General features: G+C 36.0%; 1 protein-coding gene across 2 annotated transcripts in view; it reads right to left on the bottom strand.

The window, feature by feature from the left end:
• Positions 1–26,438, bottom strand: part of FCHO2 (FCH domain only 2) — a 136,165-nt gene that overhangs the window by 33,306 nt on the left and 76,421 nt on the right. For both annotated transcript variants that reach the window (XM_025388618.1, XM_025388617.1), the window contains 7 exons: positions 25,965–26,037; positions 21,966–21,990; positions 12,346–12,403; positions 11,259–11,434; positions 3,432–3,443; positions 3,052–3,076; positions 1,458–1,500 (listed from right to left, as the gene is read on the bottom strand). In XM_025388618.1, coding sequence (XP_025244403.1) covers positions 1,458–1,500; positions 3,052–3,076; positions 3,432–3,443; positions 11,259–11,434; positions 12,346–12,403; positions 21,966–21,990; positions 25,965–26,037 — 412 coding nt within the window. The remainder of the gene's footprint in view (positions 1–1,457; positions 1,501–3,051; positions 3,077–3,431; positions 3,444–11,258; positions 11,435–12,345; positions 12,404–21,965; positions 21,991–25,964; positions 26,038–26,438) is intronic.

The following is a 26,438-nucleotide window of genomic DNA, read 5'->3' as shown; positions in this document are numbered from 1 at the left end:
TTTTAATGTATCAAACCGCCATTATTTTAAAAATTTTTAGGAAATCTTACACAAAAAAACAGGCCCTCTATAATGAAGTGCTGTAATTATCTAAGAGTACATATCCAGCATCTCAACATGCACCTACATGAAAGCACACTACACCTCGTACAATAAAGCCTAGCATTGCAACTGCATGATTCCTAAAAACAGTTTTAAGACACTCAACAACTTATCTTTAAAAATGATACATCCAATAAATACCACCACTGTGCTCAATTAGTACCTCAAAAGTATCAAATAATTGTAAACTACCTATTTAATTAAGCCTACTTTTACTTGTGTTTTACATTAACTCTGGCCAGGCTTGATGGCTCACGTCTGTAATCACAGCACTTTGGGAGGCTCAGGAGTCTGAGTCCAGGAGTTCAAGACCAGCCTGGGAAACATAGCAAGACCCAGTATCTTTTTCGAAAAAAATTAGCTGGGAGGCAGGGGTGGGAGGATTGTTTGAACCTGCGATGTTAAGGCTGCAGTGAGCCATGATCACGCCACTGCACTCCAGCCTGAGAGACAGAATAAGACCCTGTCTCAAAACAGACAAGCAAAAAACCATTAACTCAAAGACAGTATTCTTACTGATGGACACAGAAGTAAAAAGAGACCCATCCAACATTGGCTTTTTTTTTTTTTTTTTTTTTTTTTAAGAAGAGCTGGCAACATGCCTTCTGGCCTCTCTCTCCCTTTTCAACTTGAGACACTTCTCTGTTTTGAAGCTTATGAAGTATATTATTTTATAAGGTCACAGTCAAAACTGAAGAAAGAAATGAGAAAATTCCCATGAGACTAAACAGCTGAAATACAGACACGTATGAACTTAGGGTTTCATCATTTATTTAGAAGTAGTGAGGCTACCAAGGCCAACTGTGGTTAAATGGATTTCTTTCTTATTGTAAAAGGACATATTACCAAATGAGAAATAAATTTAAACTTCTAAAAACTCCAACAGGGCATTTGACAGCTCAGAAAACAGGATGATTAACAAAACTTTACGGGAATTAAAACTATAGAGCTAATAAAACTCTAGAAAAAAGGACAAAAGGATACTTAAAATGTAAGTGTGTAGAAGAAGAGATGAAAAAGTGGAGCACAGAAGATTTTCAGGGCAGCAAAAATACTCTGTATGATACTATAATGATGAATACATGTCCTCACGCATTTGTCCAACACCAAGAATGAACCCTAATGTAAACTGTGGACTTTATGTGATTATGATGTGTCAATCAATGCAGGTTCACTGATTGTAACAAATGTACCACTCTGGTGAGAGAATCTGACTGTGAGAGAGACTGGGCATATGAAGCAGCAGGGAGCATAAAGGGAAATCTCTGTGCTTTCCATTCAATTTTGCCATGAATCAAACACTGCTCTAAAAAATAAAGTCTATTTTTTAAAAAGAATTAAACATGGAAACTTACTCATTGGGTGGAGCAGATGGCTTTGATTTTGTTAACTCCTCATCTAATTAAAAAATTAAAATATTATGAAAACTTCATAATCTGAGAAATAAAATATTTTAATGAAAAAGAGAAACTCTATACACATAACACTATGACAATTAAAAATTTTGGAATTGATAATGTAAATACAAACAATAATGAAGAAAAAGTAAATTAAGATTTTAACAAGTTTTCTATTGTGTACATTAAAATAACTGAAACTAGTAAATCCTGATTTCTTCTAATACCTTTAGTAAGAAATTACTTAAGTCAATTAAACTATGATAGTCATTAAAATTGCTGTTTAGAAAAGAGAAAATATGGGTTGCAACTTTAAAAATAAGAAAAATGTTTAAATACATAAATTCTATTTAAGAATTTTAATTGATGAATCATGAATGCATTTTTCAAGTTCTAAGAATACTATTAGTGATTATTACATTGACAAAAAGTAGTTATTAACTCTTGAGGATGTCATATTTTGAAAAATTAAGAATCTTATAGCAAGCTGGAGCAAATCTCTTTATAAGATAGTTCGTTTTGCTACCTTTTGCATTTGTAACGTGCCTCATTTCACAAGCAAGTGGTAAACAGGGGAATAGCATCATTAATGCAAAACTCACATTGGTGCATAAGCAATTTTTCCTGCACCTTCATGTTTTCTTTGCATCACCAAGCAATACCTGATGCAAAGTATATCAATATGAGTAACTTCCACAAACTATGGAGGAGTATCACAGTACATGATACCCATTCACTCTACATTTTTCACTTGGCTCAGTTTGGTTGGTTGGTTTGCCTCAGTGTTTACTGTGCTATTCTTCAATATTTCTGCATTTTGCTCTCACCTCCACAACTCAGCACCCTCCATTTATCCTCATTTTCCTCACACCCCCTATCATTAAGCTACCATCAACATTTCTTTAAAGATAAAATCCTTACTTTTATTTATTTTGGTATTTATTATTAATTTACTAGGTCTTTTAAACTGTGTTAGAATTTTTATTAAGACTGATGTTAAAGTTTTTGTTAAGTATTCTGTTAACAAAAGTACATAGCTTTTGAGTGGGCTGCTTCAACTATTTTTCCCACAACTCTTTGTTATTTTTAATGCATTATTCTGCAAAAGGTATTAGCACCCTAGAAAAGTTTTTAGTATAATTACATTTTTAGTATAATTAAATTTATAATCGAATTTGTAATTGTGACATAACTTAAAAATAGGGAAAGCTCAATATTACTCATCTTATAAATGAAATGTCTTCTAGTTTATAAGACACAGAATGCCAGTGAAACCGTTTAACATTCTTAATCAGAAGTTACTTTTTGGCTTTGGTGATTTCTGAAAAATGTTGTAGCCATGTATTAAAGTTTAAAGCATGTCTCTCAGCTCTACAGGAAATAATATAGATATGTTGTTTTCTATTTAAAATAATTGTCATTCTAGCCATTCAGCAGGGTTCATGATGAGAAAAGATCATTTATTTCTACAGCTACATAAGGGTAAAAGATTAACAAATTGCCTTATAAAGTTTAATAGACATAAAATAAGCAATTCGAATGTCAAACTTACTAGACAAATTCCGATTCATCTGTACCTAAAACAGAGATGCAAAATAGGTACCATGAAACAAATTAATTTGATAATGAAATATTTGGTAAAATGTTAATACTAGGAACCGAATTTTACATCGTTTTTAGTATATCTGCTCAATTGTAAAGTTTATTTACATAAAAGATATAGAGAAAAAACCGTCAGTAGTTTTTGTTTTACAGTAAAAAGTAATACATGTAGTTTTAACACCTAATGTTTTTAAAATATTAAAGCAATATCTACAGCAAAACACTAAAACTTGCTAATCTGAAAATTTAATACAAATATTTTGAAAGTCAATCCTCAAAAATTACAATGATTTTAAGTCAATGGGAAAAAATATAAAATCTTGTACTTACTGGACTGTGTCTCTAGTAGTACATGGAAGAAAAAGAAAATTAGGTTAGAATTCTGAATACTGTATTTTTCTGTTCTAATAATTAATCATTCCCTATTCAATCATATCTAAAATACATACACCTTAAAATACATACACTGTCAGCTGGGAAAAAGTTAAGCAAATTAGGCAGCAAAATATATTCAGATACAATCTTTTCTAATCCAATATTAACTATCAAAATTGTTTTATTATTTTCATAGTATGAAATTAATGCAAGTTCACTGTTTTAAAAACAAACAGAAAAGAGAAGACTACAAAAGAAAAACTTTAAAACTATTCACAATCTCACTATCCATATATTCCTCTAGCCTTTTATTTTACATATTTACACACATATTTTAAATTAGTTATGCTCTGACATCATATACATTTGGTTTGCAACCTCATACTTTGTATATATTCACCTCACCACTTTTTTTGTTTTTTTGAGACGAAGTCTCGCTCTGTTAGCCAGGCTAGAGTGCAGTGGTGCAATCTCGGCTCACTGCAACCTCCACTTCACGGTTTTCAAGCAATTCTCCTGCCTCAGCCTCCCGAGCAGCTGGGACCACAGGCGCATGCCACCATGCCCAGCTATTTTTTTCTATTTTTTTTAGTAGAGACAGGGTTTCATTGTGTTAGCCAGGATGGTCTCGATCTCCTGACCTTGTGATCTGCCCACCTCAGCCTCCCAAAGTGCTGGGATTACAGGCGTGAGCCACCACACCAGGCTGTATACTCACCATCTTTTAAGCAACTCTGTACTTCAACATCAAACTTAATGTTAAATAGTAATGGTACAATAAAACCTCATTTCAGAAATATTTTTGGTAGAAAGAAAATAGTTTTGAAACTAAATTCTGAAGTACATGACTGGGAGAAAAACCACCTTTTTTTCCAAACAAATACATGTAACTACTTAAAATATGTAATTAGACAATAATATGAAATGGAGAGAACCTTTATTCTTCATTATCAAGAAGAACAGATTTAATGTCAATCAATGATGATCACATATAGGTATACTTAACTGTCATCCTAAGAAATGCTTTTTTCACATAGTGTAACATTTTTAAATTTAAAATTGACATCAATGAGGAAAAAATTACTGGGATAATGTTTTATTTCTCCCTCAAATCCTATTAAGTACGACATTTTAGAATTGAGGAATTAACTATTACCACTAAGAACTCTTATCCATGCCTTTCCTTGTTTGAAAAGTATGGGAAAATAAATGTTACAGTGGCAGACTTTAAAACAATGCAAATAGGGCGGCACGCCCAAGATGGCCGAATAGGAACAGCTCCAGCCTCCAGCTCCCAGCATGAGTGACACAGAAGACGGGTGATTTCTGCATTTTCAACTGAGGTATCGGGTTCATCTCACCGGGGAGTGCCGGATAATCGGTGCTGGTCAGCTGGTGCAGCCTGACCAGTGAGAGCTGACGCAGGGCGAGGCATCGCCTCTCACCTGGAAAGTGCAATGGGGAAGGGAATCCCTTTTCCTAGCCAAGGGAAACTGAGACACACAACACCTGAAAAATCGGGTAACTCCCACCCTAATACTGTGCTTTACCAAGGGTCTTAGCAAATGGCACACCAGGAGATTATATCCCACACCTGGCCCAGAGGGTCCCATGCCCACAGAGCCTCCCTCATTGCTAGCACAGCGTCTGAGACCTAACTGCAAGGCGGCAGTGAGGCTGGGGGAGGGGCGCCCGCCATTGCTGAGGCTTAAGTGGGTAAACAAAGCTGCCAGGAAGCTCGAATTGGGTGGAGCCCACTGCAGCTCAAGGAGGCCGGTCTGCTTCTGTAGACTCCTCCTCTGGGGACAGGGCATAGCTAAACAAAAAGCACCAGAAACCTTGGCAGAGGTAAATGCCTCTGTCTGACAGCTTTGAAGAGAGCAGTGGATCTCCCAGCATGGAGGCTGAGATCTGAGAATGGACAGATTGCCTGCTCAAGTGGGTCCCTGACCCCTGAGTAGCCAAACTGGGAGACATCCCCCACTAGGTGCAGACTGACACCTCACACCTCACACGGTGGGGTATACCCCTGAGACGAAGCTTCCAGAGCAAAAATCAGACAGCAACACTGGCTGTTCAGCAATATTCTATCTTCTGCAGTCTCCGCTGCTGATACCCAGGCAAACAGGGTCTGGAGTGGACCTCAAGCAAACTCCCACAGACCTACAGCTGAGGGTCCTGACTGTTAGAAGGAAAACTAACAAACAGAAAGGATACCCACACCAAAACCCCATTAGCACGTCACCATCATCAAAGACCAAAGGCAGATAAAACCACAAAGATGGGGAAAAAGCAGTACAGAAAAGCTGGAAATTCAAAAAATCAGAGCACATCTCCCCCTCCAAAGGAACGCAGCTCATCACCAGCAACGGAACAAAGCTGGGCAGAGGATGACTTTGACGAGCTGAGAGAAGAAGGTTTTAGTCGATCAAACTTCTCAGAGCTAAAGGAGGAACTACGTAACCAGCGCAAAAAAACTAAAAACCTTGAAAAAAGAATGGATGAACGGATGACTAGAATAATCAATGCAGAGAAGACCTTAAAAGAACTGATAGAGATGAAAACCATAACACGAGAAATACATGACAAATGCACAAGCTTCAACAACCGACTCGATCAACTGGAAGAAAGAGTATCAGCGATTGAAGATCAAATGAATGAAATGAAGCGAGAAGAGAAGTGTGGAGAAAAAAGAGTAAAAAGAAATGAACAAAGCCTCCAAGAAGTATGGGATTATGTGAAAAGACCAAATCTACATCTGATTGGTGTGCCTTAAAGTGACGGGGAAAATGGAACCAAGTTGGAAAACACTCTACAGGATATCATCCAGGAGAACTTCCCCAACCTAGTAAGGCAGGCCACCATCCAAATTCAGGAAATACAGAGAACGCCACAAAGATACTCCTCAAGAAGAGCAACTCCAAGACACATAATTGTCAGATTCACCAAAGTTGAAACGAAGGAAAAAATGTTAAGGGCAGCCAGAGAGAAAAGTCGGGTTACACACAAAGGGAAGCCCATCAGACTAACAGCAGATCTCTCGGCAGAAACTCTCCAAGCCAGAAGAGAGTGGGGGCCAATATTCAACATTCTTAAAGAAAAGAATTTTCAACCCAGAATTTCATATCCAGCCAAACTAAGTTTCATAAGTGAAGAAGAAATAAAATCCTTTACAGACAAGCAAATGCTTAGAGATTCTGTCACCACCAGGCCTTCCCTACAAGAGATCCTGAAGGAAGCACTAAACATGGAAAGGAAAAACAGGTACCAGCCATTGCAAAAACATGTCAAAATGTAAAGTCCACTGATGCTAGGAAGAAACTGTATCAACTAGCAAGCAAAATAACCAGCTAATATCATAATGACAGGATCAAGTTCACACATAACAATATTAACCTTAAATGTAAATGGACTAAATGGTCCAATTAAAAGACATAGACTGGCAAATTGGATAAAGAGTCAAGACCAATCAGTTTGCTGTATTCAGGAGACCCATCTCACATGCAGAGACACACATAGGCTCAAAATAAAGGGATGGAGGAAGATCTACAAAGCAAATGGAAAACAAAAAAAAGCAGAGGTTGCAATCCTAGTCTCTGATGAAACAGACTTTAAACCATCAAAGATCAAAAGAGACAAAGAAGGCCACTACATAATGGTAAAGGGATCAATTCATCAGGAAGAGCTAACTATCCTAAATATATATGCACCCAATACAGATTCATAAAGCAAGTCCTTAGAGACTTACAAAGAGACTTAGACTCCCACACAATAATAATGGGAGACTTTAACACCCCACTGTCAACATTAGACAGATCAACGAGACAGAAAGTTAACAAGGATATCCAGGAATTGAACTCAGCTCTGCACCAAGCAGACCTAATAGACATCTATAGAACTCTCCACCCCAAATCAACAGAATATACATTCTTCTCAGCACCACATTGCACTTATTCCAAAATTGACCACATAGTTGGAAGAAAAGCACTCTTCAACAAATGTAAAAGAACAGAAATTATAACAAACTGTCTCTCAGACCACAGTGCAATTAAACTAGAACTCAGGATTAAGAAACTCAATCAAAAGTGCTCAACTACATGCAAACTGAACAACCTGCTCCTCAATGACTACTGGGTACATAATGAAATGAAGGCAGAAATAAAGATGTTCTTTGAAACCAATGAGAATAAAGATACAACATACCAGAATCTCTGGGACACATTTAAAGCAGTGTGTAGAGGGAAATTTATAGCACTAAATGCCCACAAGAGAAAGCAGGAAAGATCTAACATTGACACCCTAACATTACAATTAAAAGAGCTAGAGAAGCAAGAGCAAACACATTCCAAAGCTAGCAGAAGGCAAGAAATAACTAAGATCAGAGCAGAACTGAAGGAGATAGAGACACTAAAAAACTCTCCAAAAATATCAATGAATCCAGGAGCTGGTTTTTTGAAAAGATCAACAAAATTGATAGACCGCTAGCAAGACTAATAAAGAAGAAAAGAGAGAAGAATCAAATAGACGCAATAAAAAATGATATGGGGATATCACCACCGACCCCACAGAAATACAAACTACCATCAGAGAATACTATAAACACCTCTATGCAAATAAACTAGAAAACCTAGAAGAAATGGATAATTTCCTGGACACATACACTCTCCCAAGACTAAACCAGGAAGAAGTTAAATCCCTGAACAGACCAATAGCAGGCTCTGAAATTGAGACAATAATTAATAGCCTACCAACCAAAAAAAGTCCAGGACCAGACGGATTCACAGCCGAATTCGACCAGAGGTACAAGGAGGAGTTGGTACCATTCCTTCTGGAACTATTCCAATCAACAGAAAAAGAGGGAATCCTCCCTAACTCATTTTATGAGGCCAACATCATCCTGATACCAAAGCCTGACAGAGACACAACAAAAAAAGAGAATTTTAGACCAATATCCCTGATGAACGTCGATGCAAAAATCCTCAATAAAATACTGGCAAACCAAATCCAGCAGCACATCAAAAACCTTATCCACCATGATCAAGTGGGCTTCATCCCTGGGATGCAAGGGTGGTTCAACATACGCAAATCAATAAACGTAATCCAGCATATAAACAGAACCAAAGACAAAAACCACATGATTATCTCAATAGATGCAGAAACGGCCTTCGACAAAATTCAACAGCCCTTCATGCTAAAAAACTCTCAATAAATTCAGTATTGATGGAACGTATCTCAAAATAATAAGAGCTATTTATGAGAAACCCACAGCCAATATCATACTGAATGGGCCAAAAAAAGCATTCCCTTTGAAAACTGGCACAAGACAGGGATGCCCTCTCTCACCACTCCTGTTCAACATAGTGTTGGAAGTTCTGGCTAGGGCAATCAGGCAAGAGAAAGAAATAAAGGGTTTTCAATTAGGAAAAGAGGAAGTCAAATTGTCCCTGTTTGCAGATGACATGATTGTATATTTAGAAAACCCCATCATCTCAGCCCAAAATCTCCTTAAGCTGATAAGCAACTTCAGCAAAGTCTCAGGATACAAACTCAATGTGCAAAAATCACAAGCATTCTCATACACCAGTAACAGACAAAGAGAGCCAAATCATGAATAAACTCCCATTCACAATAGCTTCAAAGAGAATAAAATACCTAGGAATCCAACTTACAAGGGATGTAAAGGACCTCTGCAAGGAGAACTACAAACCACTGCTCAGTGAAATCAAAGAGGACACAAACAAATGGAAGAACATACCATGCTCATGGATAGGAAGAATCAATATTGTGAAAATGGCCATCCTGCCCAAGGTAATTTATAGATTCAATGCCATCCCCATTAAGCTACCAATGACTTCCTTCACAGAATTGGAAAAAACTGCTTTAAAGTTCATATGGAACCAAAAAAGACCCCACATTGCCAAGAACATCCTAAGCCAAAAGAACAAAGCTGGAGGCATCACGCTACCTGACTTCAAACTATAATGCAAGTCTACAGTAACCAAAACAGCATGGTATTGGTACCAAAACAGAGATATAGACCAATGGAACAGAACAGAGCCCTCAGAAATAATACCACACATCTACAGCCATCTGATCTTTGATAAACCTGAGAAAAACAAGAAATGGGGAAAGGATTCCCTATTTAATAAATGGTGCTGGGAAAATTGGCTAGCCATAAGTAGAAAGCTGAAACTGGATCCTTTCCTTACTCTTTATACGAAAATTAATTCAAGATGGATTAGAGACTTAAATGGTAGACCTAAAACCATAAAAACCCAAGAAGAAAACCTAGGTTAATACCATTCAGGACATAGGCATGGGCAAGGACTTCACGTCTAAAACACCAAAAGCAATGGCAACAAAAGCCAAAATTGACAAATGGGATTGAATTAAACTAAAGAGCTTCTGCACAGCAAAAGAAACTACCATCAGAGTGAACAGGCAACCTACAGAATGGGAGAAAATTTTTGCAATCTACTCATCTGACAAAGGGCTAATATCCAGAACCTATAAAGAACTCCATCAAATTTACAAGAAAAAAACAAGCAACCCCATCAAAAAGTGGGCAAAGGATATGAACAGACACTTCTCAAAAGAAGACATTTATACAGCCTACAGACACATGAAAAAAATGCTCATCATCACTTGCCATCAGAGAAATGCAAATCAAAACCACAATGAGATACCATCTCACACCAGTTAGAATGGCAATCATTAAAAAGTCAGGAAACAACAGGTGCTGGAGAGGATGTGGAGAAATAGGAACACTTTTACACTGTTGGTTGGACTGTAAACTAGTTCAACCATTGTAGAAAACAGTGTGGCGATTCCTCAAGGATCTAGAACTAGAAATACCATATGACCCAGCCATCCCATTACTGGGGATATACCCAAAGGATTATAAGTCATGCTGCTATAAAGACACATGCACACGTATGTTTACTGTGGCGCACTATTCACAATAGCAAAGACTTGGAATCAACCCAAATGTCCATCAGTGACAGACTGGATTAAGAAAATGTGGCACATATACACCATGGAATACTATGCAGCCATAAAAAAGGATGAGTTCATGTCCTTTGTAGGGACATGGATGCAGCTGGAAACCATCATTCTCAGCAAACGATCGCAAGAACAGAAAACCAAATACCACATGTTCTCACTCATCGGTGGGAACTGAACAATGAGATCACTTGGACACAGGAAGGGGAGCATCACACACCGGGTCCTATTGTGGGGAGAGGCTAGTGGGGAGGGATAGCATTAGGAGATAAACCTAATGTAAATGACGAGTTAATGGGTGCCGCACACCAACATGGCACATGTATACATATGTAACAAACCTGCACGTTGTGCACATGTACCCTAGAACTTAAAGTATAATAAAATTTAAAAAATGCAAATATATAATTTAATCTTTAAATTCACTTTAGAAAATTCCCTCTGACATAAGGCTCACAAAACATAGAAGAAACACTTCAAAATTAGATGAGGCAAAAATTAATACTGCCAATTCAAAGAATTCTGCCAGAGACATATAGCACTGTTTATGAAATGCAACAAATGGCGGAAATAGTGAATTTTTGACATTTTCACTTTCTACTTTCAAAAGGAAGCAAAATTAAGCCAAACTCACAAGTCTATTTGCCTGTATACAAATTAAAAACTAAGTATTTCCTCAGCCAACATGCTTAACAATTGCTAAGTAATGTTTGACCAGAACAGATAGGTAAGAAAAAATAAAGCCTTTATATTATAGAGTACAAATGTGTTTGTACTTACAGATATTGCTGGGGAGAGTGTTATATTCCCTATAGATACTTTTAATTCATCCAAAGAAGCCATTGTGTGATGTGAGTTATTTGGATGCATAGGCTTAATTTCTATCCGATACTTCTTTGGTTCTTCATCTTCAGAGTCAGAATCACTAGATGAGTAGAAATGGTTCTCTTTGGTATGTGAGTTTCAGTTAAAGAATTGTTTTAAAATTACCTTAGATGTATAACCAGTTTTTCACACATCTATTTTTAAAAAAGAATGAAACCTTTAAGAGTAAAACAGACTTTGGGCCGGGCGTGATGGCTCACACCTATAATCCCAGCACTTCGGGAAGCTGAGGCAGGCGGATCACAAGGTCAGGAGTTCGAGACCATCTTGGCTAACAAGTAGAAACCTTGTCTCTACTAAAAATACAAAAAATTAGCTGGGCATGGTGGCACGCACCTGTAGTCCCAGATACTCAGGAGGCTGAGGCATGAGAATCACTTTCACCCAGGAGTAGGAGGTTTAAGTGAGCCGAGATCTCACCACTGCACTCCAGCCTGGGAGACAGAGTGAGACTTCATCTCAAAAAAAAAAAAAAAAAAAGAGTAAAACAGACTTTAACAGAAATAAGATTACTAACTTTTATTAGTATGTCAAGGCCGGGCGTGGTGGTTCACACCTGTAATCCCAGCACTTTGGGAGGCCAAGGCAGGTGGTTCACTTGAGGTCAGGAGTTCGAGACCAGCCTGGCCAATATAGTGAAACCCTGCCTCTACTAAAAATACCAAAATTGGCCAGACATGGTACGCACACCTGTAATCCCAGCTACTCGGGGGCTGAGGCAGAAGAATTGCTGAAACCTGGGAGGCGGAGGTTGCAGTGAGCCGAGATTGTGCCACTGCACTCCTGCCCGGGCAACAGAGCAAGACTCTGTCTCAAACAAACAAACAAACAAAAAAACCAACACGTCAAATGACAAATAAGGAATCACATTTTATAATTAATAAAAAATTGGAAGAGGCTTTAAGTAATATACGATTTTCTTATAACTGCCTCCTTATATGCCAACATAATCCATAAGAATACCCAGATGATGAAAGGATATCATTCTGATTTGTTTCTGGTTTAATACTGTAGCCTTCTTCATCCACATCAGGAATGTTCTAAGGGAAAAAGAAAAAAAAATTGTGACAACTCCAACGTACAAAATTATTAGAGATTATCAAAGTAGCCTCAAGTATTACTAAGGAACCAAACCACTTCTCAGATATCAACAGGTTAACAAGATGATTAACACTGAAGAAAAATTACATCCTTTTAGTTAGCTTCAAATCACACTCCATGCTTTGGATATCTGAAAGAGGGAAAACCTGCAAAATGAAACAGGAGAAACACAACTCATAATTTCAGGGCAAGAATGCACCGAGGTGGAGACCAATTCAGATTGCTCAAAATCTACAGTTTCTGTTATAAATGAGGAGGAATACGTTAGTTTAAAAAGTACATGTGATTTGAAAGCTATTACCAAGTTAAATATTCTTTTTGCTATAAGCTCTATGGAAATATAAGATCTAGCACCTCTTTACACAGTTTAAAGTTTGGGTGAACTAGCGAAACTATCTAAGACAAACCATCAGTGTCTGCCAACATGCCAGAGAATGACAACCAGACACCATGTGTCTCATGAGAGAGGCAGGCCTGACAAAATAATCAAAGACCAAAAAAAACTCAAACCTGGATCTGATCAAGCCTCTAGATCCAAATGCCAATTTAAATAATATCAAGAAGTAAAACATAATACAGTATGGCAATATAATCAGCAAAATCCAGACTAAAGGAAACTATAAAACAAACCACCTAGTCTTGCCAATAAAAACACAGAAAGCGGACTGGGTGCAGTGGCTCACGCCGGTAATCCCAGCACTTTGGGAGGCCAAAGCAGGCGGGTCATGAGGTCAAGAGATCAAGACCATCCTGGACAACATGCTGAAACTCCATCTTTACTAAAAATACAAAAGTTAGCTGGGCACGGTGGCGCGTGCTTGTAATCCCAGTTACTCTGGAGGCTGAGGCTGGAGAATGGCTTGAACCCAGGAGGTAGAGGTTGCAGTGAGTCAAGATCATGCCACTACACTCCAGCCTGGTGACAGAGCAAGACTCCGTCTCAAAAAAAACAAAAACAAAAACAAAAAAACCAGAAAGCTAAATAGAGAGGGAGGGAGGGAAGAGGAACATATAGATCAAGAGAGACTTAAGACATATCAACAAATTCAAACAAAGCATAATAAAACAGACATCAAAGATGATAAATATAAATACTGAACGGTTATTTGAAAATAATGAGTTGTAAATTATTTCTAGATGTGATGATATTGTGATTACATTTTAAAGATAAATATAATGTAAACTCAGATGAAATTATATTATTCTAGAATTTGGGCAGAAGAAATGGATGGGCAGGATTAGCTAGGGCAAGCTGTTGTTGGGGCTGACTGATGAGAGCCCCAACATGAGAAACCATGATGGTATTTTTTATAAATAAATATACACACACACACACACACTCACACATATTTGTTTACAATTCTTCAAAATAAAAAAATAAAAATAATCTAGCTGGGAGTATTAAAACAGCAGAAGTAGCCTAAATATTATAACTCAGAAATTAGTTTTAATACATTTTAACAGCTTCAAGAAGGGTTTTCTGGTCACATTATAAAATTCCCATAAGTTGGAAGAACACTGCAAACAAGGAGAAATAACATACACAAAGACACAGAAAGATAAACATTCAGTTCAGGTGTTCAGAAAAAGATTTTTTTCAAGTTAAAGAAAACTGGGCATGCCTAAAAGCAGAAGAGGAGCCAATAAATACTACAGATATCATAGATATGTGAGATAAAATGAGAACAAGGTACTCTAAGAGTCAAGAAAAAATAGGATAAGACAAAGAGGCCCTTCCCTGTTCCTCAAGGACTAGGAAAAAATAAAAGTAAGAAAACGGGTATTTGGGTAGGAATGCCAGCAGTCTTGGGGAAAACCAATTTTTCATTCAAATCCTCAAAGTAAAGAAATAAAAAGCTAAGACTATATGTATCTTGGGGTGTGCTGTGGTGAAGCGAAAGGACTGAGTGTAAATGAATGAAAATATAAACCATAAGCAAAAAACAAACAAAATGAGAAATAAAAGACTACCAAGAAAATTAAAACTACATTAAGATACCAAATTCAAAAGCTTGAAAATATACTCTGTTGGTGAAGTTGCAGGGGAAATGCATATTCGTACTTTCTGGGTATTAATACAAATTGGCACAACCCCTACAGAGAAAAATTAGGCAATGTGTAACAAAACTACATATACATTCACTCTTTTACCCAGGAATCCCATTTCTAGAAATTCATCGTGAAGATACAGCTCCAACTATTTAAAAGTACATATGCACAAGGTTATTCATTAAAGATTATTTATAACCTGTAATGATTAGAAATTACCTAAATGTCCAAGCACAGCTGAATAAACTATGGTACATACACAAAATGGGTAGAGACATCCCTCCATATCTGCAGGTTCGGTTTCAGTATTTGCACGTATTCAACCAACCGCAGATTGAAAATATTTTTGTTTTATTTATTTAGTTAGTTTTTTGAGATGGAGACTTGCTCTGTCACCCAGGCTGGAGTGCAGTGGCCCAATCTCAACTCACTGCAACCTCCATCTCCTGGGTTCAAGTGATTCTGCTGCCTCAGCCTCCCTAATAGCTGGGATCACAGGCACCCACCACCACACCCAGATAATTTTTGTATTTTTAATAGACACAGGGTGTCGCTATATTGGCCAGGCTGGTCTTGAACTCCTGGCCTCAGGTGATCCGCCCACCTCGGCTTCCCAAAGTGTTGGGATTATAGGCGTGACCCACTGTGCCCAGCAAAAATATTTTTAAAAAATAAAAAATAAGCTGGTTGTGGTAACTCATGCCTGTAACCCCAGTTCTTCAGGAGGCTGAGGCAGGAAGACTGCTTGAGCCTAGGAGTTCGAGACCAGCAATAGAATGGGCAATATAGTCAGACCTCATCTCTACAAAAAATTAAAACATCAGCTGAGCAGGGAGGCAAGCACCTGTAGCCCAGCTACTAAGGAGCTGAGGTGGGAGGATTGCTTAAGCCTGGGAAGTAGAAGTTGCAGTGAGCCCCGATGGTGCCACTGCACTGCAGCCTAGGCAACAGAGCAAGACTCTGTCTCTAAATAAATAAATAAGTAAACAAAAACAAAAATACACAAAACATGAATCTTTAAAAAACACAGTAAAACAACTATTTACAACATCCATTTACATTGTATTAGGTATTATAAGTAATCTAGAGATGATTTAAAGAATGACTTAAAGGATGTGTGTAGGTTATATGTAAACACTATGACAGTTTATATAAGGGACTTGAGCATTCAGTGATTCTGGCATCCTCAGGGAGTTCTAGAACCAATCCTGCAAGGACACTGAGGAACAACTATACTATGCAGCTGTTAAAAAGAAAAAAAAAAAAAAAAGGAGAAAAGTTCATATGAACTAATATGGAGTGATTACCAGGAAATACTGCTAATTTTTAAAAAGCCAAGTAGTAAAGAACATATATAGTACCATAACTTTTAAGTAAGAAGAGCAAATAAGAACACAAACAAAAAAGAGATAAAGATATCTGCTTATCTTTAATTTTAAAAAAAACTACAGAAAGGATAATTAGAACACAATAAAGTTGGTTACCTACAAGGAAGGGCACAGGAAAGAGGAACACTTCTCTGAATATGCTTTTGTGGTTAGAAAAAGGAATATTTGAAATTTTGGGGCAATATATACTTAAGTATTTAGAGACAAAGGGCCAGAATATATTTAATTTGTGCTCAAATGGATCAGAAAAAACATTATACACGTATGAACACACGCACAAATATAGAGAGAATGCAAATATGACAAAAATAAAGGGCATACAAGTGTTCTTCATATGATTTCATTCTTGCAATTTTGTAAGTTAGAAATTATTTCCAAATTAAAAAAAAAATTTAATGGAAAGAAAAGGCTGCCAAGGAATTGCAGCAAAAATCCTTTTACTGGTAAGGTATTCTATTCTTCTAATCACTTTCTAAAGCTCAGCAAGAAAGATAAGAAGAACTGTGAAGGCAGGCACAACCCAAGGTTAGGGAGAACTAAGTGCAGCATTTATGTGACTATCACTTCCAGACTAAACAAACAGTCTACTGTAGCTAGCAGTGAGTTAACAGATGGAATTAGAAACCAGAAATAAAAAATCTAACGTAGGGTGAAGAGCAGATTCTACAGATAAAAAGATGACAAAGGCCGTGTTTTTAACACTGAAGGTAGAACACTTCCTCTTTCTGCTGCTTGCTAATATGCAAACATCACTTTAAAATACTTTAAAAATAAGGAAACTTTGCTAATTGTGAATCTTTTAGAAATCAGAATGAAAGGTTTTTTCAAAATACTTTGTCCCCATTCCAAGTACCCTAGAAACACACCAGGTATTTAGTCTCCTGGAGGTTCTATCTCAAATTTAACAATGGACTACTTTAAATTTGTTTAGAATACACTATTTGTTTAGAATACACTATATAGCACAATGTAATAATTTAACAACACCAAGCTGTTTTCTATATGGCTGAGTAAGCAGCTTTTGGACCAACCTCCTGCAGATTACAACGATAAATTCTGATGAAAACACATCAACAGGCCAGGCATGGTGGCTCAGGCCTACAACCCCAGCATTTTGGGGGGTCAACACAGGAGGATCACTTGAGGCCAAGAGTTCAAGACCAACCTGTTCAATATAGCAAGACCTTGTCTCTACTCAAAAATTAAAAATTAGCTGGGTATGGTGGCACATGCCTGTATTCCTAGCTACTTGGAAGGCTGAAGCAGGAAGGATCACTTGAGCCAAGGAGTTCGAGGCTGTGGTAAGCTAGGATTGTGCTACTGCACTCCAGCCTGGGCCACAGATCAAGAACCTAGCGCTATTAAAAACAAAACAAAACAAAAAACACCATAAACAACTATCTGGAGGTAATGGAAAATGACCTAGAGCACCTACTAAAATAGCTCTACAGAGTGAATCAACGAAAAACTCTATAAAATCAAAATGCTATTCTAAAAAAAGGTTCAAATAACCTACACAAAGGCAAGAAAAAGCAAAGCAAAACAAAAAACAGAGGAACAAACAGAAAACAAAAATAAAATGGCAATCTTAAAATCTGACAATATCATTACATATAAATGGTCCAAATATACCAATTAAAAGGCAGAGATTGGCAGAATGGATTTTTTAAAACATAATCCAACTATCTGCTGTCTACAAGAAACTTCAAATATAACAATACAGTTAGGCTGAAAGAAAAAGGATCGAAACAATTATACCAGGCAAACATGAATAATAACAAAGGGTAAAAGAGGATGTCTTAATATTAGATAAGGTAGAGTTCATAAAGAAAATTATCAGGGTCAGAGAGGAACATTATGTCCACACAAAAACCTGTAAACAATTGTTCATAGTAACTTTAATAGCCAAAAATTGAAAAACAACTAAAATGTCCTACAATGGATGAGTGGTTAAACAAACTTTAGTATATCCAAAACAAGGACTACTACTCAGCAACAAAACATAAACTATTCATATGTACCACAGCCTGGATAAATCCCCAAAGAACTGTGCTGAGTGGAAAAAAGCCAACCTCAAAAGCATACATATTGTATGATTTCACTTATAGAACAATCTTGAATTGACAAAATTATAGGAATGAAGAAAAGGTTAGTGGCTGCCAGAGGTTAAGGAAGGTATAAGGAAAAGTGGCTGTAAAAGGGCAACCAACATGAGAGATTGCTGTGGTACGGAAAATGTCCTGTTTTGACTGAATTAGTGTCAATATTCCAGTTGTGATACTATATGACAGTTTTGTAAAATGTTAGTGTCAGGAGGAAGGGGTAACAAGTACACAGTACTGTTATGTACACCATCTTTGCAACCTTCCATGCATCTTTATTTCAAAATAAAAAGTTTTTCTTAAAAGCAGTGATTCTCAGTGTACTATCTTTTTACTGCTAGAACTATTCATAGAAATCTGATATTAATAAAAGCTTACACATTACCTGTGTTCATCTTTACCCATTTAATCCATGATTTCTATATTAGGGCCCACACAGCTGCAGTGAAGCCCTAGGTCAAAAGCAGTATGAACAAGAACAGAATAGGCAACTTCACCCATCAATCTTAAAGACAGTTGTTTACTCTGGCTAAAGTGGCGGTGGCAATTTAAAAAATATATACCAGAATGGAGCTCAAGAAACAAGAGTAAATGAAATGTTTCTTAATTTCTGTTTGGAATGGGGACATAGGCCAAAACCAAAAAAAAAGAAGAAAAGAGCAATTATACTTCTTTGGCTAACTTGCCATACATGCAGTTGCTAAAAATAATTTTTTTAATTACACGGACCTTTAAAGAAAGGAATAAGAAATGAACAATAATTTCCCTACTAGGAGAGCTTATTGATGTTTTAAAAAATAATTAGTAAGAGAAAGCCATGAATAGGCCATAAGTTATTATCTATAGGCTACAAATAAAAGAAAATAAGAAGCCTGGACAACACAGTGAGACACCGCCTCTACCAAAAACGAAAAAACATAGCCAGGCATGGTGGCATATGCCTGTGTTCCCAGCTACTCAGGAGGCTGGAATGGGAGGAACGCTTGAGCCTGGGAGGTCAAGGCTGTAGTGAGCTATGATCGTGCCACTGAACTCCAGCCTGGGTGATTGTATTTGTCTGTTCTCACATTGCTATCAAGAACTATCTGAGACTGGGTAATTTATAAAGAAAAGAGGTTTAATCGGTTCACAGTTCCACAAGCTGTACAGGAAGCATGGCTAGGGAGGCCTCAGGAAACTTAAATTATGGCGGAAGGCAAAGAGGAAGGAGGCACGTCTTACATGGCCGGAGTAGGAGGAAGAGAGTGAAGAGGGAGGTAATACACACTTTTAAACAACCGGATCTTGTGAGAACTCACTCACTGTCACGAGAACAGCGAGGGGGAGATCCGTCCCCTGACCCAATTGCCTCCCACCCATCCCCTCCTCCAACACTGGGGATTACAATTTGACAACAGATTTGGGCAGGGACCCAAATCCAAGTAACATCAGCCAGAGAGCAAGACCCCATCTCAAAATAAAATAAGTAAAAAGAGTCTCCTTTCTCTACTGACCATTGCAATTCTTGGCCCCAAAGGTATCCACAATTAAAGTGTCTTGTAACTCATTCTTCTAAAATAAAGATAACACATATATCCACATATTTATATTCTATTTTTAAAACAGCAATCACTTAAAAGATCATACTTGTTTTTATTTAGTACGTTCTTTCCATATCAGCAGATACAGATCAACTTAACTCTTTATAATATCTATTACCCCACCAATTTATTTAACTGGTTCCCATTTTGATGGATTCTTTGGTGTTTCCAGTTTTTTGCTAATACAAACAATGTTGAAATAAATATCTATCTCTCCCTCACTTTCTATATATGCATGAATCTTAAGTGTGTGTGTGTACATACATATATACTTTATATATGTGTGTATGTGTAAAGTTTTGTTACTATAACTGTAACAGTAAATTCCTAGCAGGGAGATAGCATGGTCAAAAATGAACTCACACTTCTTATTTGGGGCAATACCGCCAAACTATCCACAAGACGGACAGTGTCAATTTACATTCCTACCAACAGTATGAGCGTATCAAAACCTTTGCTGGCCAGGAGCAGTGGTCCACACCTGTAATCCCAGCACTTTGGCAGACCAAAGTAGGAAAATGGCTTGAAGCCAGGAGTTCAAGACCAGTCTGGGCAACACATCCGCAACTCTACCAAAAAAAAAAGTTTAAGAAATTAGTTGGGCATGGTGACATGTGCCTACAGTCCCAGCCACATGGGAAGCTGAGGCAAGAATATCGCTTGAGCCCAGGAGTTCAAGGTTACAGTGAGCTATGATCACACAACTGCACTCAAGCCTGAGCAACAGAGTGAGACTTTGTTTCTAATTTAAAAAACAAAAAATTAAATTAAAAAATTTCCCAATATGATTAGACACTATAGTAAATTCATTCTAATTTGCACCAGAAGAACACCACTATTTTGAGCAATATTTATTACGGTTATCACTTTTATTTCTTTTTATGAAAATTGAGCATTTTTATCCTATGCCCTTTTCCTACTAGGTACCTACTTACTTTTTGTATTGATTTGCATATAAACTTTATAAATGAAAGCAATTAGCCCCTGTCACATGTCTTGCAAAGATGCTCTGCCAGTTTGTCTCTGATGATTCAAATCCTTTTATAAAGTATTTTTTCTAGTTTTATATATTTTTCATTTCTACACAGTCAAATTTATCAATTGCTTCTTATCCAGTATTAGAATTTTGTATTCTCTTTTGTATTCTGGATAAGTACTAAGTAAAGTTCAAAACTGGATAATATTATCATTATAAAATAGTATTAATTAGTTACTGAATTTAAAATGTTTTATTTAAAGGGAATATATATAAACTAAAACATGAAGTATTAAAGTTGTATTTAATTTTCCAATCATCATTTTAATGCTACAAATAATTCAGAAATAAAATGCATAAAAATAATGCAGAAATAAAATGAGTACTAAAGTTATTGCCAAACACATCTGCTGCTTTTCATTAATTAGTTAACCAAGGGTATCAAACAAAGTAACCAAGTGCTAAGGTAAACGTTGTAACTCCAAAAATACACTGATGATTTTAACCCCATAACTCATTATAAGTCTATTTCTTATTTTTCATATAAATTTGTTAACAAATCATAATTGTATTTTAAAGCCAAAATATAAAACAAAATACTAATTTATCTTAGTTAAGTAATATAAAATACAGTGTTTCACAAAATATTTTTAGTTATTTTGGTACACTATGATGCTGTAAAAGATCAAAATGTTTTTGGATCAAAGGAAATAATAGTTATGCAGGCAGGAACAATAAGCAAAGGACAGAGATTGTTTGAAACTCCTATACTTATCAACATGAACGGTATCTAATGAACAGTTTGAAAAATATGCCCATCTATACATTACTTAACAACATTTGGTAAATCTACTCTCTCACTGTAACCACAGGGAGCTCCATTTGATGTCTTCTTTAATTACACATAAAGAAATACATTTAATCAAGAAATATAAGCAACCCTTCTTTAAAATAAAACAAAAAGCACAGAAAAGTACTGACCATGGTTCTTGTTGCTGTTATTTCTAAAATGACAAGCTCTCAAATGAAACTCAAATGTATGCACAATGTTGTATTTTAATAGATCTAAGAATACATTAGTAAGAACACCACATTTTAAAATAAAGTATACAGATTTGATTTCTGGCATGTTTCCCAAGAAAAAGCAGTATGATATGGCACCACTCCAATTTTAAAAGTGAAATGTCCCACTTTTCAAAGGTGGTTAGAAATACTTTCTATTTAATAGGAAAGCATCTGGCAATGTAAATCCAAAAATACATCTGTAAAATAATTTTAATAGTGAATTTACAATATGATGGTATTTTTCTTTGAAAGACTGGTAACAACTCAACTCAAATACGTTAGGTTTGTCCTAATGAAAATAACTAATTTAAATTGTTTATATCGAAGTTAAATCTACTTACCAGTGAATCTGCATCAGGGCATTCACTATTAAAACAAAATATCAGAAATATTCAATAATTAGAATTGTCTGCTAATTATGCTTGTTTAAAGTCTTTACTTTGGTACTTAAACATAGCTTTTATTTAAACTCTACAGAAAATATTTAGAGAAATCAAACCACGAAGATTAAAACATACCAAATCATTTTAAAATTCAAAAAAGGCATTCTTATACCCATACCAACTGACAAAATAAAAAACAAACAGCTTACAAGTATTCCTTTTTTCTATCAGCTTACATTATGCTTTAAGGGCTTATAAGTATTCTAAAACCTATTTTCAAAAGTAATTCTTTTCCATAAATATACTCACACATCATTGACTTTAAAAAAAAAAGTCATTATTAAGTGGCAAGTAGTCTGAAAACCTAAAACTACTGGAAAAAAATACAATTTTTAAACACTTCAGTTTCATTTGAAGTACTTTCCATAACTTAGTATACAAAAAAGTCAAAACTAGTTTTTTCCAAATATACTGAGTAGACTTCCAGTTGGATAACTTTCTTATGTAATGTAATATGTAGTTGAGAACTGAAATTCTATCATTTAACTGATAAACAAGCATTGAATTTGCAAATACACTAGTGAAAAGTATTATTTAAAATGTAAAACTAAAACATAAAGAAGACCTAAATATGTACAACTAAGGACAGTGAGGTCATAAAAAATGAGGTTGGATAGAAGTATTTCCATGTATGCACTCTAACATAAATTCACAAACAAAACTTAAGAGCACAGATGTAAAAGGCTTTTGGACCTTTAACTAATGACAGTTAATGCACACAATGCAGGCTGAGCATCCCTAATCCAAAAATCTGAAATCCAAAGTGCTCCAAAATCTGAGACTTTTTGAGCACTAACAAGATGTTCAAACAAAATGTTCACTGGAACATTCTGGCTTTGGGATTTTTGGTTTAGGAATGCTCAACTGGATGTATTCTGCAAATACTTCAAAATCCAAAAAAATCTGAAATCCAAAACACTTCTAGTCTCAAGCATTTCAAAGGATACGCAATGTGTGTCAAAATCTTATACAAACAGATAAACGCCATTTATCCAAATACTAAGCAAATGCCAGAAGAATCTACAAAATTGAAGAATTTTCTTAAAGGAATATAGGATAAAACAGACTGAAAAAATTAAAAAGGAGGAAGATGACATTGCTCTTAATCCAAAATGAAGTACCAAAGAGACAGGGTAAATGCGAAAGGTGACTTTCTTTCTTCTTTTTTTTTTTTTTTTTTTCATTTCTTCTCTAACACAGAGTTTCACTCTGTCACCCAGGCTAGATGGAGTTTAGTGGCGCCATGTCGGCTCACTGCAACCTCCGCCTCCCAGGTTCAAGCAATTCTCCAGCCTCAGCCTCCCAAGTAGCTGGGATTACAGGTGTGTACCACCACACCTGGCTAATTTTTGTATTTTTAGTAGAGATGGGGTTTCACAATGTTGGCCAGGCCAGTCTTGAACTCCTGACCTCAAGTAATCCACCCTCCTCGGCCTCCCAAAATGTTGGGTTTACAGGCGTGAGCCACTGCGCCTGGCCCCCCAGGTGACTTTCTAGCCACTTAAAAGTCATTTTAAATTGCACATTTTGAAATACAGCTTCCTTACTGGTAGATGAGAAACACTATACTTTAAACTTATGCATACTCTGAAGAAATGTTCCAGAAAAGGCATAATAATAATAATCCAATCCTAGAGAATCAAATTAATAAAGATGTTAGAACATTTCTACTTTCTTCTTTTTTTAAAAAAAGATGCAGTTTGCACATAAAAGGAAGTGTTAAAAGTTCCAAAGAGTTTACTCTCTGGCTTTAAGCCAAAACACTCCAGTCACTGGGGTAAAGTACTTATCTGTTTGCCTTCACAGTGGGCTATATGAGACCTGCAGAAGAAGCTCCAGGAAGAGGAAGCTCTGAAAAGGGTCTGTCTCCCATAATTACTAGCATCTCAAAAGCCTTCTGGCTATGAAGAGGCATTTCAAGAGCCTCTGGCATTTCAGGCAAAGTGAATTCTAACATTTTTCCTGCCAAGAAGTTTGAAAGAAGGTGATAATGGTGCAGTGGTTTAAGCACTGGCTTTCTGCTCTAGTATTGCCATTGGTTAAAAAACAAAACCAAAAAACCAGCCTAAGTGGCTTAATATCATATTGGGAAATTATTGATAAGGAAAACTGTTTTTAAAAACCTGGTTAAAAAATACTATAAGCTCCCTACATGAACAGTAATGAAACCCACACATTATAAAAATAATTTAAGGCCATGATTCTTTACAATACAGCCACTAACAGATGAACTAGATATATTTTAAAAACTTACTAATCAACTGATCAGATTTCAATATGTATTGCTAATATTATAAAAATAGATTAAGTTTCACCCCCTTAAAAAAATCCCCTTCGTAAATGCTCAAGAAAGACATCTGAAGAAGATTTGATAACTATAGATATAAATCACTTTGCAATTGGTCTTGATTTGTTAACCAAATACTACTTGGGAGAGGGGAAGAGACAGCCATTTAAAGTGAAAGAAATTCTAAGAAACTCAAATAGAAATATAACTAGGTAGAAAGCAAGAATACCCAAAGCACAAACTGTTCTCTTATGTTAAAAATATGAGTGCCCATCAAATATTAAATCTCATGAGAATTCCGTTGATTATGCTAGGGAAGTGCTGTCTTTAAACTAATTTTCAGTCAGTGTTGGTGGGTCAACAAATCACTCATGACTTTTGATCAGTGTCTCTTCTATCTAAATGGACTGAATAATCATGGAAAGAAAGATTTCTTTAATTCTAGTTTGTCTCTGAATAATCATAGCTCAATGATTCTTAACCCCAGGTATACATTAGAAATCAAAGGGGCTGCTTAAAAAAGAGCAAAAATTATGTTGAGGTTTCATGCCGAGAGAATCTGATTTAATTGGTCTGAGGTAGGACCTAGCTTAGGTATGTTTACTTTAATTTCCCAGGTAGTTCTAATGTGTAGCCAAAGTAGAAAACAAACAAACAAACAAAAACTTTGGTTAGCTAATCTAACTCAATTTCTTACATATTTATTACATATTCTTTGTATATTAATTTTTTATTTTTAAAAGAAGGTAAATCAAGTCGGGCACGGTGGTTCAGGCCTGTAATCCCAGCACTTTGGAAGGCTGAGGCGGGTGCTTCACCTGAGGTCAGGAGTTCGCGACCAGCCTGGCCAATATGGTAAAATCCTGTCTCTACTAAAAATACAAAAAATTAGCCAGATGTGGTAGGCGCTGTAATCTCAGCTACTTGGGAGGCTGAGGCAGGAGGAGAATCGCTTGAACCTGGGAGGCAGAGGTTGCAGTGAGCTGAGACTGCGCCACTGCACTCCAGCCTGGGCAACAAGAGTGAAACTCCATCTCAAAAAAAAAAAAAAAAAAAAAGAAGGTAAATCAGACTTATAAGTGGACCAAATAGTCCATCTAAAAATGATGACCTAGTATAAACAGTAAAATATTAGGGCTTTTCTCTCCCCTATTTAACATTTTCCATCAATGTATGTATATGTATCACTATGTGCCTATACACTTAGAATTGTCTAGAAGGATTTTCATCAAATAGTTGACCAGAGATTTTCTCTTAGGCATTAAGACTTTGATGAATTTTTTGTTTTCTTTGCACTTTTAATTTTTTAAAATATGCATTTATCATTTTATAAAAATGAGGATATTTCAAAAATTTCCATTTCTGGACATTAAAGCTTTTGTCTATAATGTCTTAAATTTTTTAAATAATTAACAAGTTAATACTTTGATCTAAAACCAGAGGAACTGGCAAATGCATTTATTAATATTTAGAAAAGCTTGTTTTTCACACCTTACACATATACTTTTGAATTATTTCCACAATACTTTTTTCTTTCCAAATGCAAAACAGTCTTATTCTTAATCACTTATAAAAATAAAAAGGATTTTGACAATATTTAAAATACTTACACAGATTCTGCATCTTTTTCCTTTTTGATGATTCCTGGCAAAGCAAAGGTCTTTCTTTTCCTTGGTTTTATACCTTTAAAATAAATATATATTGTTACAGAAACATAACTGTTCCTGATAAACATATTAAGTTTAGGAATACATCTTGCATCTTCACACATAACTTGCTCGTAACTGCTGATGATAAATGTGGATGACAGAAATAAAATTATCAACCACTCAACCCTATTAGTTAGACTTTTCTTATGTAAATAAAACACAGTCTATTATTCATCAAAAGATCCTAGAACATTTACTTGATAGATAAAATTTTCTTTTCTTTTCCTAAGCCTACCTTACGTCATCTTACACATAATAAGCATATGGAGATATCTTAAAACTTCAATGAAAGTACATTACTCATTATACTAAATTTTGTTATAAACGTCAAATCATGTTATAAAGGTCAAATCACGTTTGCTTTTTAGAGGGTCA

The sequence above is a fragment of the Theropithecus gelada genome, chromosome 6 (genome assembly GCF_003255815.1).
Source record: "Theropithecus gelada isolate Dixy chromosome 6, Tgel_1.0, whole genome shotgun sequence".
Taxonomy (NCBI): domain Eukaryota; kingdom Metazoa; phylum Chordata; class Mammalia; order Primates; family Cercopithecidae; genus Theropithecus; species Theropithecus gelada.
Note: the sequence above shows the minus strand (reverse complement) of the source record. Positions and strands in the feature narration are given on the sequence as shown.